At 50.4% G+C, this 17,134-nt stretch overlaps 1 protein-coding gene across 6 annotated transcripts in view; it reads right to left on the bottom strand.

Annotated features, from left to right (window-relative positions):
- The window catches only part of SMOC1 (SPARC related modular calcium binding 1), a 144,334-nt gene that overhangs the window by 9,754 nt on the left and 117,446 nt on the right, over nt 1–17,134 (bottom strand). For all 6 annotated transcript variants that reach the window (XM_070593476.1, XM_070593475.1, XM_070593472.1 and 3 more), the window contains exons 8-10: nt 9,757–9,949; nt 9,135–9,217; nt 7,266–7,371 (exon numbers count right to left, since the gene is read on the bottom strand). In XM_070593476.1, the coding sequence (XP_070449577.1) occupies nt 7,266–7,371; nt 9,135–9,217; nt 9,757–9,949 (382 nt within the window). The remainder of the gene's footprint in view (nt 1–7,265; nt 7,372–9,134; nt 9,218–9,756; nt 9,950–17,134) is intronic.

Genomic DNA, 17,134 nt, shown 5'->3' with positions numbered 1-17,134 from the left:
ATTCCCACCAGAGGCTTTTTAAGGGGGCCGGGGAGACCCCTCTGCCAGAGGACCATGAGAGGCCCAGGCAAAAGCAGCTCTTCCTTTAACCTTTAGGCTCAGCATAGCGTAATGTCTACCTAGAGGCTGGAATAATAAAGCCTCAGTCGCTGAGACAGGAAGGGATGAGGTCATCCCACCCAGACGCCCTGCCACAGAAGGCTCGCTGCCTCCAGCATGTGTTGCCGGGGCTCCTGTCTGTCCAGTGCTGAGCGACTGCATTGATGCAGCTCCCTGCACTTTCCTTAGGGTTGGTTTGAAGCAAGAAGCAGCTCTTCCCCCTACTTGCCGACCTCTAAGAGTTTCCTCCCATGCCGGAGAGGAACTGTCATTTGGCTCCTCCTCCCTTTTCCCTGCCTTTCTTCTGACTCTCCCTTCCTGTTCTGTCTCTCTTGGCTAGAGAACCATGTTCCTGCCCTCCTCACCCCCAGCAGGACCTTGCAGCTCCAAGCAGCCATGACTACTGACTTCTGGCCTTCTCCCACCCTCCTCCTGACCCAATCCCTGAGGCTCCAGAGACACCTCCCCAGGAGAGGTCCTCCAAGGCCCCTCCAGGCAGTGCCTCTGGCTCCCTATAACACTGCCACAACTCACAGCCCGCCCTGTGGAGCCAGAGGGTCCTGCCTCTTCCCCGCCTCTTCCCCAGCTAGTGTAGGGCTCTCTGTTCCAAACTCCTCTGACCTCCAGAAACCCACGTGCCCCACCCAAATACTAGAGCCCAGCTCCACACGTGATGCTGGCAGTGCCACGGGCCTACTTTGGAACCCAACACTGTCCAAGCCAAGCTCCAAGTAAAGTTAAAGCAAGAATTTCTTAGCTTTGGGGGATCGTGGACCCTCCTGAGAACCTAAACAGGCTATAGTCCCTCTCTCTAGAATAATGCAAACACACACAGAACTCTACATTTTTTGGGGGGTTAATGGGCTCCCTAAACCTCATCCAAGGTCCATGGACTCAGACGAAGAACCCTTGATCTAGAGGAGACTCCAGCCATGGCCCCAGAAGAAGGTTTAAGCATGAACCTTCTGGAAGAAGATGCCGTGAGACAAAGACAGTAACAGGGAGGTGTTTGGGAGTAGTTTCCATATTTCTAACAAAACATAGTAGAAAAAAGAAAACTCCTGAAGGTATCTGGTTTAAAACTCTGTAAATCAGGTTTCTGGCTTGGCAACAACCTTAAGTCTCAGAGCTACCAAGCTTCATAAAGATCTAGTTAAGACAGATATATCAGGAGTCCTGGTTTAGCCAAAGGCCAGCTGTGGGCACATAACAAAGAAGACACAAGAGGCCTCTGTTAACTCAGGAAAACCTAAGACTTTCCCAGGGAAGCACTGGACAGGGAGGGGCAGGAGGGCCTCCCCCAGAGTTTCCAGGAACCTCTCAAGCAGTCTTTGCTGGAGTCATTCCATCATAGTTAGATTTCCCACAATTTACCCCTGATCTCAAAGCCATACCCCACTAACCCTTCCAGCTCTGACAGCTTTCTAGAAGTATCCTTTAAAAACATTGGTAACTTGCATTCCCAGCTCTAGGCTAACACTGGCATCAAACTTCTAACCTCTCTCTCATACAAACGCCCACTGGAGATGAGGACTGCTGGAATTCAAAGCCGCTCATCAGACAAGGGCTGGGGACCCTACAGGAGAAGGTGCAATGGTTCCTTAAGATCACTTGACAGTGACTGGCTGGTCTATGCGATGGGCCTCCCTACAGGTAAAGTTCTGCTTCTACTAAAAGGGCTCATGCAGTATGTAGAGCATCCAAGTTTTCTCAGATATGGTGTGAAAAGTCACACGCAAATGATAGCAAATTCCAGAATCTGGAAGACCATGTTTCGGTTGTTTTGGTGGGTGTCCTGTTGACTCCTGTCACCAGGGATGAGGAAACCGACTAGAGCCAGGTCCCTCCCTGGACCCGCCCCCCTGAGTCTTCTCCCGCATTAAGAGGTGGCAGGTGCCGCCCTTCTCCTACAGCACTTTCAGTTTTGATTCTGTAGCTTCAGCCTCGCCAGGCCTTGGCTGCAATGCACAGTTGGAGAGCCAGCCTCATTTACCACAAGGAAACTTGCTTTGGCCAAGATCTTGGGCCCAGTTCTGCTGTCCCAAGCAGTTTTAAAGAAGGTGAGATGGAAAGGCCTGGAAGCACTAGCCAAGCCAAGCAGACCAACTGAGCCCCATCTGGAGTTGGGTCCAGGCCCCACCAGCTGTGCAGGCTGCTGGGGCTGGGAAATGCCAAGTCAGCCACATTCCAGCCTGGTCCACGCAAGGCCATCAACAAGTAACCACACTGGGCAGGAAGGAGGAAGCCACAATATAGACAGTTTCTCCTTGGGGGACCATGTCAGGGCCCAGGAAGCTCACACAGCCCATCCCACCTCCCCTCAAAGTTGACTTTCTCTAGAGCCAGGTGGAAAAAGGAGAGAACTTCCCGGCTCGAGAAGACTCTGCCAGCAAGGATCTCAGAACTCTTCCCTGGGGACTGATAAATGCTAATGGGGGCCATGGGAGGGCTGATCTAAGGAGCGGGGGGGCTCTCCCTTCTGGAGCCCTGGAGATAATCCAGTCATCCAACAAACCTTCACTGAGAACAGCTATCATCCGATGAAACTTGCAGGCTGCCCCTTCCTATGAACTAGCCATAGATGTTTCCATGGACACCCCATTCTATTTTGCCTATTTTTAGATTTGCGCCACGCTGCTTTTGCCCTCTAAATCAGGCTAGGAGGCCAGAAAAGGAAGTAGACATCTCCCTCTCCACTCCCTGCATCTAACAAGGCCTCCAATCCTATCAATTCCATGACCAAGGCTTCAGTAAACCCTCCCTTCCCCCGTAGCTTTAGTCCATCTTTCCCCACCTTTCACTCTGGCGACTGCTGTAACCTTCCCGCGCCATCTTGCTCCCCTCCCATCCAGCTTCCATAAGGCCATCAGGACGATTCTTCAGAAATGCCCATCTAATCACGTGGCTCCCTGCTGCCCTCTTTGGCATGAATCACAAGGCCCAGCATGATCCAGGCTCTGCCCAACTCTGCAGCGTCATCTCCTGCCTGTCCACAGCCTGACTCCCAAATTTAAACCAGACTTCTTACAAATTCTTCCACAGGCCCTACCTCGTTTATATCTCACTACCCCTAGCGCCCCTCTGCTGAGATGCCCTCTCCTCTGGTCCTTCTAGGTCAGGGCATTTTCCCATTCGTAAGTGAAGATGTGGATCAAATGTGACCTTCCATGTAAAGCCTTCCCTCACACGCCTGCCATCCCCTGAGTCCTGCAGCACTTTATCTGCCTCCATTATCACACTGACTTTATAGCACAATCACGGGATTATATATCTCTTCTTCCAGGAGCTCCTCCAGGCCAGGAACTATGTCCTTGTCCCCGTATATCCCCAGAACTCAGCCCAGAGCTTACACCAGGGGAGGGTGGAAATATAGAGTTCATACAAAGCCAAAATCCGTGCCTGATAGATGCTGAGTTGGTGGGAAGGAGGCGCCCCACTCTGCATTGCCCAGGCCTCCTCCCTGTCCCTTTTCCCCACTGTCTCTGTGTGGGACTATTTCCCACTGGCTTCAGCTGATGTCCAGCTTTAATTGCCAGACCCTGAGAGGATGCAGGAGGGATCAGCTGTGGCTTCCTCGACCCCATGCCTGCAACCCCAACTGTGCCTGAGTTCAGAGCCAAAGCCAAAACCCAGGAAGCCTGGATTCCCTAGTTCCTGTCATCAGCTTCGCTCCAGATGTGCTGCCCAACCTCCAACTGCCCTGTGCCTTCACTCTTCCATCGTAGAGGAGTGGCTGGCCAGGGTCTGTCCACATGGCACCCCAAGTCCCTCGGGCCCAGCCAGGGAGCTGTAGGGCCCTGGTGACAAATCAGCACCATGGTGAACTTGACAGCTGGATTTGGCCTCATATTTAGCCTTGCAGTAGTTGGTGGACCCTCTGATGTGTGTCAAGATGAAGATGCTTTATCAAGACATCCCTTTCTGCATCAGACAGGGATCCACACATCCTTCTAGCTGTTTATTAATTCAACAAATACTTGATGAGCACTCACTATGTGCCAGGCTCTATTCTGAGTGTTGGGAGTACAGCAGGGAAGAAGGCAGAAAATACTGCTTCTCTTAGGGAACTTAAATTTTCATTGAGTGGGGTGAGACAGACAATAAATACACAAACCAGCAAAACATCAGATAGCGATAAGTGCGAGGCTGAGAATTAAAGAGGTGTTGTGAGGGACAGTGACAGAGCAGCTCCTTCGGATTGGATGGTGTCTGAGAAAGTGACATTTACATGGACAAGCAGGGCCAATCATGGGAAGATGGGGGATCATGGCGCTTCTTTGTCACCAGGGCCCTACAGCTCCAGGCTGAAGGAGTGACTGGTGTGGAGGCCCTGGGCCAGGCAAGATCTTGGTCCGTGTGAGGAACTGAGGAGGACCAGCGGCTAGAGCATAATGATGGGAGGGATATCAGAGGGGGCGCGAGGCCAGCAAGGCCATCCTGCAGGGCCAGTTCAGGTCAAAGGTAGGGCTTGTCTAAACACAATGGGAAGATCGGGGAGGCCTTTAAACCCAGTAAAAACTGGTAACCCTGGCCGGCTACCTCGCGGTATAACTGCTTCTCTCTCTTCCAGCATTCCCCCTCCCCCTTCCTTGATTTCTAACCTATTTCTCAGCTCACTTTGTCTGTCATAGGATTACAAGTCCAGCCTCTGGGCAACACAACTACCAAATGCAGTTCAAACCTTTCATTCTCATCAAAACCAAACAGTCAAGCTAATATGAGCTTAAAATGAAAAATGTGCTTGGGAAAGAATATTTTTTTAAACTTCTCCCAACTCCACATGATACTTAAAAGAGAGGCTTTTGGAAGAAAAAAAATCCTTTCCTAAAGACACACTGGTATTAAAAACATTTATAAACTTCTTAGTTTTTATTTTCTGTGACAATCCCGTCAGCCTATGGTTCAAGGGCAAGGTGTCGATCCCACTGCCCCTGGCCGTGGGGCCCAGCTGTGCTCTCGGCCCTGCCAGTCCACTGCCTGCTGGCAGGACTCAGCCAGGTTGGCACCCTCAGCCTGCATGGAGCGGGGGCCACCCAGAGCCCGAAGGCTGGGCTCCCACGGAAGTACATGGGATGGAGCTGGAAGTCTTATCTCCTTAGGACTGAAGGGCAAGCGCCAGGCAGGTCCCCCTCCCCGCAGTGGGCAGTGGCTGGTCAGAGCCAGCAGCTCTCGGGCAGCTGTGGGCAGGAAGCGCCCAGAGCTGGAATTTTTAAGCCCATGTCCCCTCCTCTTTTCTTTTTTCCCTCTCTTGTAATAAGCATAAATTTCTCATATCCATTTTTGCATGAAACAGATATTTTTTCAGATTCTGAGCACAAACAACAGAAAGGGATATAATACTGAGTATTTCAAAATTCACCCCTCCCCTCTTCTTGGAGATATGGACACAGCCCTCTCCGTGTAGACACCCAGCTGCTGAGCACCGTGGGCGCCTCCAAGCAGTTCACGTCTGCGGCTTACCGGCCCATCTCCAGCTCCTCAGACTTAATGCTGTGCGCCTCCTGGTGGGCGGGGGAGGGGGGGGCCGGGGGGGGGGGGCGGCCTGGCTCCACCCACGGGTGAGCAAAAACAGAGCCAGGGCCAGAGACCAGCCTCAGGGCTCACAGGACCATGGGAGTGCTGGGAGCAGGCGCCCTGGACAAGCAGTGTCCAAGAGTGGCAACCATGAGGGAGCTCCTGCACGCACTTGGATGTGACATAAAACTGGGTTTTCAGGACAGCAGCCTCGTCTGCCTCAGGATGCAGAACCGCTGACAGCTGTGCTCAGAGTCCTGGTTTCCTACACCAGACACACACCCTGTGGTCCCGCTGAGCGCCACAGCTCGGGCCCTTTTCCGGGCCTGGGGGCCTGGGCCTGTCATCGTGGTGGCACTCTTTGCCTTGTTGACAACAGCTCTGCCTCTGGGCAGATGCGAGGGGACCAGACCCCCTCCTTGGTGAGCCACATAAGCTCAGAGGCAGGCTGCCCATCGCTGCCCATCCCAGCCACGCACATGGTACTTCCTCTGCTGGGCTGCTGCAGGAGCCCAAACACCCCTGACCACAGGGCCCCTGCTCCGCCTCCCCCTCATCCTGGCAAGCACATCTCACAGGCCCTTTGGGACCTGCTTGCTGCCCGCCTCTTCTGTCTCATCTACGACCACTCTCACCTCCTCCTCATCCTCCTCACCCCATCCACCTCAGCTGAGCCAGACTGAACTACTGTCGTGCACTTTCTTGAAGTCATAATATTCTTTCCTTTTCCTGGAATGGCTTTCCTTCTTTTACTGGCTAAGTCCTACCCAGGTTCCAAACTCGACTCAGTTATCCCTCCTCCAGCGAGCCTTCTCTGACTCCTCTAGACTAAGGTAGCCAATCCTTCTCTGTTTTTCCACCCCCGGTCCAGCATTTGTCACACAGTTTGTAATTATCTATCTACAGCCGAGAATCCCCAGTAGGCTGCATTCTTTGAAGGCAGGGACATGCCTTATATCCCCGGATTCCCAGTCCTTCACCCAGTGCTTGGGACACCATGGTGCAAGAGGTACTGAGCAAATGGATGGACGGATGCAGGTATGCATGCTCCAACCAACTGACCTAATGGGCCCAAATAGTGACCGCTGGTGATGCTGGTCACTGGGGAGCACGTGCATTTTGTCCTCATATCAGGACTACCTTGGCCAGTATACAGCTCCTGACCTAAGCTGCATCTGGCTATGAGAGTGTCCAATCGCACTGCCCAGAGCCCCACGGGACTCTCAGGAAGCCAAAAGGCACATGGCTCCTGGCTTCTCAGAAGAGAAGAAAACCACCAAGTGCTTTCTGCTCCCTCCCTGCCCTGCTTGTCCCCACCATGTGCTCATCCCCCTTCCTGCCATTCAGGACTCTCACTCCAAAGCATCCCCTTTGAGACTAAAGTTCTGGAAGTCTCCAGACACCCCTGGACTTGCCTGTAATCAGGTAACTACAAGCTGGAGACAGGCAACTCCCAAAGGCGGGGGGGAGGAGGGGCAGGGAGATTTGGGGCAGAAGGTGGGACAAAGCCATAGCTACATGGTTTCAGGAAAAGGATCGACTCCCAGCCTTGCCCTCCCTGACTGTTCCCCACTCTCCCAGCCTTCCACAGCATCTGAAAAGTCAGAGTCTCCACATTCCCTGCTGGGCCTGAGTCCTGCTCACATTCTCACCTGCCGCCTCCAGTGGGTGTTGCTGAGTTGATGGCCTGCACCATGTCGGTGGTGAGGGCATCCAGTAGGCTGGTGATAAATTCCATTTTTTTCCCTTCTGGACAGCCTGAAAAATAAAGGGAGATTTGAAGGCAGATGCCAGGTAAATAATCAAGTAAACTTCCTCAAGTACCATTTCCCAAACTCTCCAAGTCCTCCTCATCCAACCAACTCCACCTGGGGAATTGTTTACTGCTCAGATGATTCTCATAACCCTCCACAGCTCCTCCACCTGCAGCCCACAAGGGGCCATCAGACCAAATGGATAACAATGCTTTCAATTTTCTTCCATTCCACCAATTTTTGCTGAGTATCACCTCAGCATTCTGGTAAATGTTAGGGTCCTTATCCTCATGAGTTCACAATCTACTTGGGAACTCAAGCTACTTCCGGCATAGAATGACCAGGCACTCCTACTAGAGTGTGAAAATGCTCCTCTAGAGCAAAGGACCAGGTGCGAAGGGGCACAAGGGCTGGAGAAAACCCCCAATAGTCAAAGTTGACTCAAGTGGACCCACCAGCTTATCCGAGGACCTCTGCTTTCTTTCACTTCTCTCCTCCTCTCATTAAATCTCCCTTATAGATACCATCAACTCCTCTGTTTCTCTTTTCCTCCACTGCACTCTTCCAGCAAAGCCCCAAGCACAGATGAACCACCTCACAGATACACCTTTTCCTAGTCTACCCCCATGAGGTTCAGCATTGCTGGTGTAAACACCACCACACAAGTGGATAAATTCATGATAGCTAGCACCAAGTGGGCCCTCACGACCCACCATTCTCCTCTCTGCAGCAACAATTCCATTCTCTTCTGTCCCCAAACTCTCTAGGTCTCTGGTGAAATGCTCCCTTCTCAGAGAAGCCGGACTCTGAAGCAGATGCTCCCTGTCCTCCTCACAGCACCTTGCTCTTTCCTCTCAGAAGACCTGTCGCCACGGTTCATATACGTCTGTGTTCACTTACTTGTGCACCATCTCCCCTCCTATGTGAGCCTCGTGTCAGTTTTGATCCCTAGACTACACCCGGTGCCTGGCACAGAGTTGAATCTCAATTCACATTTGTTGAAGGGATGGCTAGAAGGAGATACCCCGGTGCCACGACTCCATCCTCTGACAGGGTGATTCCTACAAACCTCGCTTGGAAACCCCCTGACTTTCAGGAGCCTCTGTCTTCAGCTCTCACTTGGAGTCCTGGTGGGGAAAGGGAAGGCGGGCCCAGCTCCTACCAGCATTGACCCAAGTTTGTGCTGATTAAAACAACCATGTCCCAAGCCACTGATAGTTGGTAATCTTCTTATAACTCACAGGCAAAGAACACTATAAATCCATAAGGGAACCCAGCACAGCAGCCATTTAGAGGTCCTGGGCCCCTTACCTGTGTGTCTGGTGTCACCCTGGTGATGGTCCTGGGCCACCAGAGATCAGTGCAAAAGCACTCTGCAGGGCAGGCAACAGACACTGCCACGCCCCTCAGGACAGCCCCTCTCCATGAGCTGTCTTCTCTTCGTAGCCTCGGGAAAAAGCGTTCCCAGCCCCCAGAACACTGTCCCAATCATGGGCAGATAGAGAAAGAACGCAGAACTGCAGGGATAGGATTTTAACCAAGGACTACATTTTAAAGATAAAAGGTAAGAGCAAGGAGAGAAACAATGCACTCAAGGGCACAGGACTAATTAGGGACAAATCCCAGACTGGGTGCAGATCCCACAGCTCCTGGCTCCACACGCCTGTGATGGAAACAGACCCAGAGGAAGGAGCTGCTTCTACATGATGATGGGGTGGAGGAACAGAAAGAGGTGAAGACGCAGCAAGGGGCAGTGTTGTTTCCCACCTGGCAGCTCCCTGTCCTTGAAGGGGTCATCCACCTCCGCACTCTTGGCCCTGGCGTCGCTCTCACAATTGGGCATCACGTAGCTGGGAAGAGACAGACACCAGGGGTGAGAAGGGACTGCGAACTGAGCTGACTGCGGCCACTACTGCCAACAATGATCTGTGTTGTCACTAAGCCTCGAGCTCCCAGGGCTGGCAGCAAAATATCTCCTACACTGTCCAGCAGCTACAAGGCAACCCCAGAATCAACGTTCGCAAGGAGACATGCACCAGCATGTCATTTTAATCACTCAAGCAGAACGATGTCACCTTACGTCTGTACACAGGATCTTTTCGATCCTTAGAACCCAGTGACTCAGGCAGAGCAATCACCTTCTCATCAGCGAGCCAAGGTTCAGAGAGGTTACCTATTTTTCCAAGGTCAGCCAGCTGGAAGGAAATACCAGAATCCAGCACCCAGGTCTTTCTACCAGAACCTCATCTGCCCATGAATGAAAACGTTGCTCTCTCCAGTGCCTTGACTGGCACAGTAAAGCCAGGAGATGGGAGGGACCAGCCTCACAGGAAGCTGCTTCTTGCCCCAGGGTCCACCTGAGGGGCAGGACAGGTGCTGAGGGGCTTACCGTGTGGAGGTCCCAGGCAATGGGCGCCCTGTGTCCACCAGCACACACCAGCAGTAGCCAGTGGACTGGTGGCACTGCACTGGCTTATAGAGCCCCCCAGGGGCACACTCAGGGATAACGATGCCCTCACGGGGATTCTGCTGCGCCTCTTCCAGGGCACTCTGCCTCTCCTGGTCACATGAGTGGACTTTCTCTGCAAGAGAAGATGCAGCCTGGGGTAACTATCACTCTGGTGACTTATCATTGCCGCATTCCATGCAAGGACTCAACCTGGCTCCAAGGAACAGAAGGTCTGGCTGGTGAATGGCCGAGGACAGCTGTGTCTCCTGTGCTGCCCTTGGTGAGGGACAGAAGGCCCAGAGCCTCCTGCGGGCCTCTCCGCTGCCAGGATTCATCAGCATTCACAGCCAGTAGGTTCCACTGCAGCAACATGCCAGCCAGGGACTCCATGGCCACTCCTTATCAGAGCAGGGGTTTGCTCCGGGGCTGAAATTTCCCAGCAGTTCTCTGAGAGGTCAGGGAGCCTGACCGTCTGCGAGCTGACAAGCTGATGCAGGAAGCCTGCGCGTGGACACCCTCCCAAGCCCAGACACAGCAGGGCAGAGCCACGGCCACCAGCCTCAGCAGGAGGGATGCTCAGGGCCCAAGAGGAGCAGGACCAAGGCCCAATCCTGCTCCTTCCAACCCTCCAACAGAGCGGGGCAAAGTAGGTTGAATGGACTTGAGCCCATTACACAACACTGATTTCATCTACTAGGAGACAGCACACAGGAAGGTGTCTGCATGCCGTGGCCTCAGGAAACGTGTGAACATGTCTGAACAGCCAAACCTGGTTTCCCCGGGGCCAGGCCCAGGCTGAGGTGGTGTGGGTGCCCCACGCCAGGGCTGGCTGGCCCGGGGACCTCAGACCTACACGGCCCCTGACCTGAAAATTCTACCCACTCAACCTGCCTGGTTCCCATTTCTTGCTTTGTTGTTGTTGTATTTTATTTATTTTTCAATTATTAAAAATAAATAGCATTGGTTTTCTTTTCCTGTCATAAAGAAAATTTTGAAAAACCATAATCTCAGCAAAGTTAGACACTGCTTCCCCAGGCCTTTTGTTATACACATGTGCACATGCAAATACACACACACACACACACACACCTACTGGGGTTTTTTTAAACAATAAAAAGGATCATATCATAAACCTGCACTCTTACTTTTTTATCTACTTTTTAATCTATTTATTTATTTACTTTATTATTATTTTTTTCATGAACATTATTCCACAACTTTTCTCCTAAAGAAGATGACAGGAATACATGTTTGGGCATCCCAAGAAACTCTCACAGCGTGTTACAAAGGTACCATTCTTAGAGCCAGGAACTTGGTATCAGCAACCTGCAGCCTCATGCTGCTCACTGAACAAGAGCACAAATGATCACAATTACACTTCATCGTAACGGAGCCAAGCCCTTTGAAATGAATGAGACACACATCAACGGTACAGATGTTTAAACAAACTGTAGGAGTACTGTAGGTGTACACAGAGACATGAAGCAGTGTGACGCCGTCTCAAGGAGGAGTCAGATGATGGGGAAAGGATTCTTCGTCTCACTCCTAGGAAAAATGCAGAAAAGCAAGAGCCCAGTGATTCTCACCCCAGGGGGAGGGGAATATCTCCTTAGGGGCATAAAAATATCTGAGGGTCAGGAGGTGGGTATGCATGGCATATTCACTATTAAAATATAATTTTGAATTTGGGAGGGCCGGCTCCATGGCCAAGTGGTTAAGTTCGCACACTCTGCTTAGGCAGCCCAGAGTTTGACGATTCGGATCCCAGGCACAGACCTATGTACTGCTTATCAAGCCATGCTGTGGCAGGCATCCCACACATAAAGTAGAAGATGGGCCCGGATGTTAGCTCAGGGCCCGTCTTCCTCAGCAAAAATGAGGAGGACTGGCGGTGGATGTCAGCTCAGGGCAAATCTTCCTCAAAAAAAAAAAAAAAGTATATATAAATATATACAATTTTGAATTTGGAAAATGAAAAAGAAATACTATTGTTTTCATAATGCAGACACAGCAAAGCTAAACAGAATCTCCTTGGCCAGAGGAATATGAGTTTAAAACAGTTGACAGACATTAGACTAGGGATTCTGAACTGGATTATAACTACCACCAGAACAGCCCCTACAAGCAGCTTAGGAAAGAGACAGAAGCTGATTGTCGAGAGGGGGCCTTTGTGAAACTGGGCTTGAAGACCCAGGGTTCGACTGGAGCCCCTGGCTGTGATGGAGCCATGGCACCTTCTAGGGGATTATGCAAGAGTTTTTCAACAGCTCCCCAGGCCCCAATTTGGTAGCCTTATTTTCCTACCTCATATTTCATGCCATGAAAAAGGCGACAGAGGAGCAAAAGCAAAGGAAAAGAGTTTTTTTTACTGGCACCACGTTTGAGTAACAACCTCTGACAGAGGCTTTAAATCAAGATCCTCCAGGCCGATATTCTAAAGCCATAAATCAGACTGAAAGCCAGAGGCAAAGAGACGGGGGAGGAAGCTTCCCGGGGCAGAGAGAACGATGTACCTGCCTTCATACCACTGGGGATCCTGAAACTGCGGAGGTATGGAGAGGAGCAATCTAAGAAGAGGGGGACCCCACGGTCTGGGGGCTGTCGACAGATTCCCGGAAATCCTTAAAGGCTATTCTGAAAAGTTTACAGCCAGCTTCCACAGAGGCTGCACCTAGTTCTATGGAGAATAAAAACCATACAAATGATGCGGTTCGCCAATTTGTGGGGCAGCGTGGAATTAGAGAGAAGGCTAAATCCAGGGTTTATTGCTTTTTTATTTATTTGTTTATTACTTTATGACAGTCCCTACAAGTCCAGGTGCCCCTCTAAGAGAGAGACAGGAATGGTTTATAATAACAGCACTAACCATTAGTGAAGAGTACACAGAGAGTTTGTCTTCCAACAGGAAGAAAATCTCCCTTAAAATCCTCTTTATACTAAAAATAGTCAAAGCAAATATGCTTTGAGTACTACGTGCCAGGCAATAGACTAAGGGCTTTACTGCCTAATCTCTTTGTCAGTGTGAGGTGGGCATCGATATTACGTCCCTTTTGTAGACAAGGAAGCTGAGCTTGGAGGGGTTCATGAAACTTCCCAAGTTCACTCAGAACAGAGAAAGGAGGGCTGGGACCCCAGCCAAAGGCTCCCAACGGTCAGGCCTGTCTTGCTAAATTCTAGGCAGACATTACTGCCTCTAATCATTTGCTCTTGGGAAAAAATACATGTATTTTTATGATGTGAAGTTCTTCCAGGTCAGTCCCTTTGCAGACGACCCTAAATATACTGCCTTCAAAACCAAGTGCGGAAAAACACATACTTGCCCATTGGACACAGCACAGCTCCTTCCAAAGCAGCAATTTTTATCAGCTTGTGCACACTACAAATCTTGTACCCAAGTATTTTTCCCTCTTCGCGTCTGAACTGGAAAACTCAAAGCCAAATTTGTAACTCGCCCACCACTACAGAATGGTGAAATGAATAATAGCTATTAATAGTTATGAATAATAGCCAATCTGAGCATTCACCATGTGCCACGCTTGGTACTGAGCACTTTACTTGTACTAACTCACTTCAAACTCATCACAGATAGGTGATATTATTTAGATAAGATAGGTGTTATAATTAACACCACGGAGCAGAGGAGGACTGAGGAACATTGACTGGCTGTGTGGTTTCCTCAAGGTCATACAACTAGGCAGTGGCAGAGAGGGGATTCCAGCCGGGCAGTCTGCTCCCAGGCTATGCACTTCACCTCTCCTCAGTATCGTCTCTCACTGCCCTAGCTAATGTGATCTTTATTCTAACCCATATTTCTCTTTTACTCGGTGTGGTAAATGGTTACAAATGGTCCCAGTGAATAACACCTCCCTGTCTACATGCCCCTGTGTAGACCCCTCCACACTGACTCTGATTTGCTCTGACCAGTGGAGAGGGCAAAGGTGATAGAGTGTGACCTCCAGGCCCAGGCCTTAAGAGGCCTTGCAGCTTCCGCTTTCATTTTCTTGGAAGCCACCCTGAGACCATCAGGTAAGGCAGCCAGTGTAGCCCCCTGGAGGATGAAAGGCCACTTAGAGGAAAACCCAAGTGGCTCAGCCCACTGCCAGCACCAACTGCCAGATGTATGAGTGAGGTCATCTTGGACATTCCAGCCCAGCTGACTCTCCAGCTGGATGAGTCCAGGAGTGAGTTCAGGTGGACCCAGTCAAGGAACCACCCACACAATCCACAGAAACATTAGAAAGAATAAGTCATTTCTGTTGTAAGCCATTAAGTTTGGAGTAGCTTGTTACTCAGCGCTGGATAACTGCGACACCCAGACTGGCTCAACTCTTCATTTGCCAGTTTACCCCATAAGGACTTCTGTAGCCCTCTCGGACCCTTCAGCCAATCCATCAACCAATCAATCAATCGATTCCCTCAGCGCTTCTCCAGAGGTGCAAATACTAATCAGTAAGTCTCAAGGGGCATCTGAGGACCCAGAAGCCAGTCCTTTCCTTAGGGCCATTGCTACCTCCTGCCCTTCTCAGTCACCTCCTAAATGCATCTTAAAATTCACAACCATCAGTTTTCCCAGATACCAAGAAGTCACCTTCCAGAATGCAAGACAAGGGGTCTATTTCAAGGGTCTCTCCATGACCACTGGTTCAGAGAGGGAGCTCCCCAGAAATGGACACTCACTGTTCTAAAACATTGAATCGCTCCTTAAGACAGTTCAGGGAAGATGATAAGGTTAGAAGGTCTGGCCTGATAACTATGAGAATGGGCCAGAACCGTCTGTAAACACTCAAAAGACATAAACAGCAGGGGAGAGGGAACAATCAAGGCTTTCCGGGGGGAAGGGGAATACCTGACCACACATTCTTACACACTCATGCACGCCCACCCCTATAATCCTATCCCGGGATGGTGCAGAGAAGAAATGAGAGCCAGGTCACTCCCCACCTGGCAGTGGATGGTTTAAGTAAGTTTCACTCACAAATCTCTGATTACCTAAGAGAAGAAACACAACAGGAAAGCATCCCTTGGAAGGAATGAGAACACAGTCGGCTTTTGCCACCAGAAAACACACAGCCTCTCTTCCATCAGTTACACGTAGCGCCAGAGCAAAGCAGGACTCAAGTGGTGCAGGGGTGGGAAGGGAGGGGGACAGGAGAGACTAAGACTAGGCTGAACCAGACGAACATAAACCCTGTCTGCAGGCCCAGGGCACCGGTTCTTATGTGTCCAGCCAAGACAGCTCTGTCTGCTCTGGCTGGCCCACACCCCTGTGCCTCTCAGTTACTCGTGGTAATTAGGAGCAAAGGAGAGCATGGACAACCTAAATCCTCAGCTAATCCCCAATCTCGGTTTTAGCCCAGAGTTTATCCTTCTGTCCTGGGAATCTTTTCTCTTTTATCATTGCATTCTTTTTTTCTTCTTTACTTTTTTTTTAAGCAAAAATGGCCAACAAATATAAACATTAGAAGATTTCTAGTTTCAGGTCCTTGGGCTGGTCTGTCTTTCTGTTGCTGCCTTTCAGACGAGGAGCTGCAGAGGGAGGGAGCAGACAGGAGAGCTGAGACGCTGAGTAAGCCAACCCCCGAGTCAGCAGGTACTGGGGAGCTGGTCCCATCGTGAACTCTAGGGAGAAAGAGCAGAGGAACTCCATGGCGATGGAGGCAGAGGAGGAGACGGGTGGAAAGAGAAGGCAGCAGTCAGGGAAGGTGAGAAGCAGTCAGGGTTCTCCAGAGAAACAGAACTAATAGAAGACAGAGAGAGAGAGAGAAAGAGGGAGATTTATTTTAAGGAATTGGCTCGCAGGATCACGGGGGCTGGCAAGTGTGAAATCTGTAGGGCAAGCTGACAGGCTGGAAATTCAAGTAAGAATGATGGTGCAGTCTTGAGTCCAAAATCAATAGGTCAGGCCAGCATGCTGGAAACTCAGGCAGGATTTCTATGTTACAGTCAGGAGGCAGAACTCCCTCTTCTTCAGGAAATCTCAGTTTTTGCTCTTAAGGCCTTCAACTGATTGGATGAGGCCCACCCACATTATTGAGGCCCCTCTGTTTTACTTAAAGTCAACTGATGGTAAATGTCAATCACATCTAAAAAATAGCTTCGCAGCAACATCTATACTAGCATTTGACCAAACTAGGCACCGTAGCCTAATCAAGTTGAAACAAAAAATTAACCACCACAGGTTCATATGAAAAATGAGAGCAAGAACAAAGCCCAGTCTTACAGAAAACCATACACAGAACACAGAAGAGGGCCATAGAAACATGTATTAGGAAGATGCCTCCATGAAAGACGCAGTCTTCCCAGAGGAAGAACCAGAAGCAATTCTCCTAGCGGAGGCTCAGTTTGTAATTAAGGGCAGCTGCTCAGACTGGTCTGACCAAGAGTTGCTTATACTGGAGAAAATGGGAGTGGGAAGCTGACAAGGCAGAGGACAATGTCCTAAGAGAGGAAGGTGCTCCTGGAGTCTCGGACCTAATGCAGGATCCTGAGTAATACATGAGATTAGGGCTCATGGAGAAGATGCAGAGGAGGTCAGAGTCCTGCGTGGGCCCCATTTCTCACACAGGCTGGTACTGAGTATGTGCTGGCACCATGTCAGGCTCTGGAGAGGTCAGAAAAGTTTTGTAAGACATAGCAAGAGGAAAGAACTAGCCACAGGATCTTAACTTACCCTCGTTTCAGACATTCCTCCATCCCTGAAGCTTTCTCTGAGGGCCCCAACCTAGAGTGAAGACTCCCTCTGCTGAGTCTAAGACTGTGGATCTGTTGCTTTCATGTACCCCTTACTCTTGGTACCATGACTTGACCAGACTGAGAGTCAAGGACTCTGCGACATCCTTCCCCATCCTTCACCTCACCCATCCACGGCCCCCGGGTCCTTATTCCTAGGAAAACCATGATATCTCAGGTTTAAAGGATCCGTAAAGAGTATTTGGTGCAAGAACCCCTCTATTGCTTGAATCCCTGCTACGCCATCCCAGCCACAGAATTCTGCCCTAGCCTGACACTTCAGAGATGGGACCACCCACTGCTGAGCATACGCCAAATGTGGGGATGAGACGCCAGAGGCTGAAAAAGGAATATCTGTTTCTTTGACTCATCCTGGGAAAAGCTACAGTCAACTCAGACTATCAAGTACTGGATTTTCTTAGGAGAAAAATCCATAAAAGGTTACCCGCCTGAAAAATGAGGGGAGCTTATTTATGTTTCATTGCAAAAGGAATCATCCCACCAGGCCAAGAATATTAAGGAAAACACTACAGTTGTGTCGCCTACAATTACCCTGAAATCCCTTCAAATACCTCACACCCACCTAGCC

This window comes from Equus przewalskii, chromosome 25 (assembly GCF_037783145.1).
Source record: "Equus przewalskii isolate Varuska chromosome 25, EquPr2, whole genome shotgun sequence".
Lineage (NCBI taxonomy): Eukaryota > Metazoa > Chordata > Mammalia > Perissodactyla > Equidae > Equus > Equus przewalskii.
This window is presented reverse-complemented; position numbering and strand designations above follow the sequence as displayed.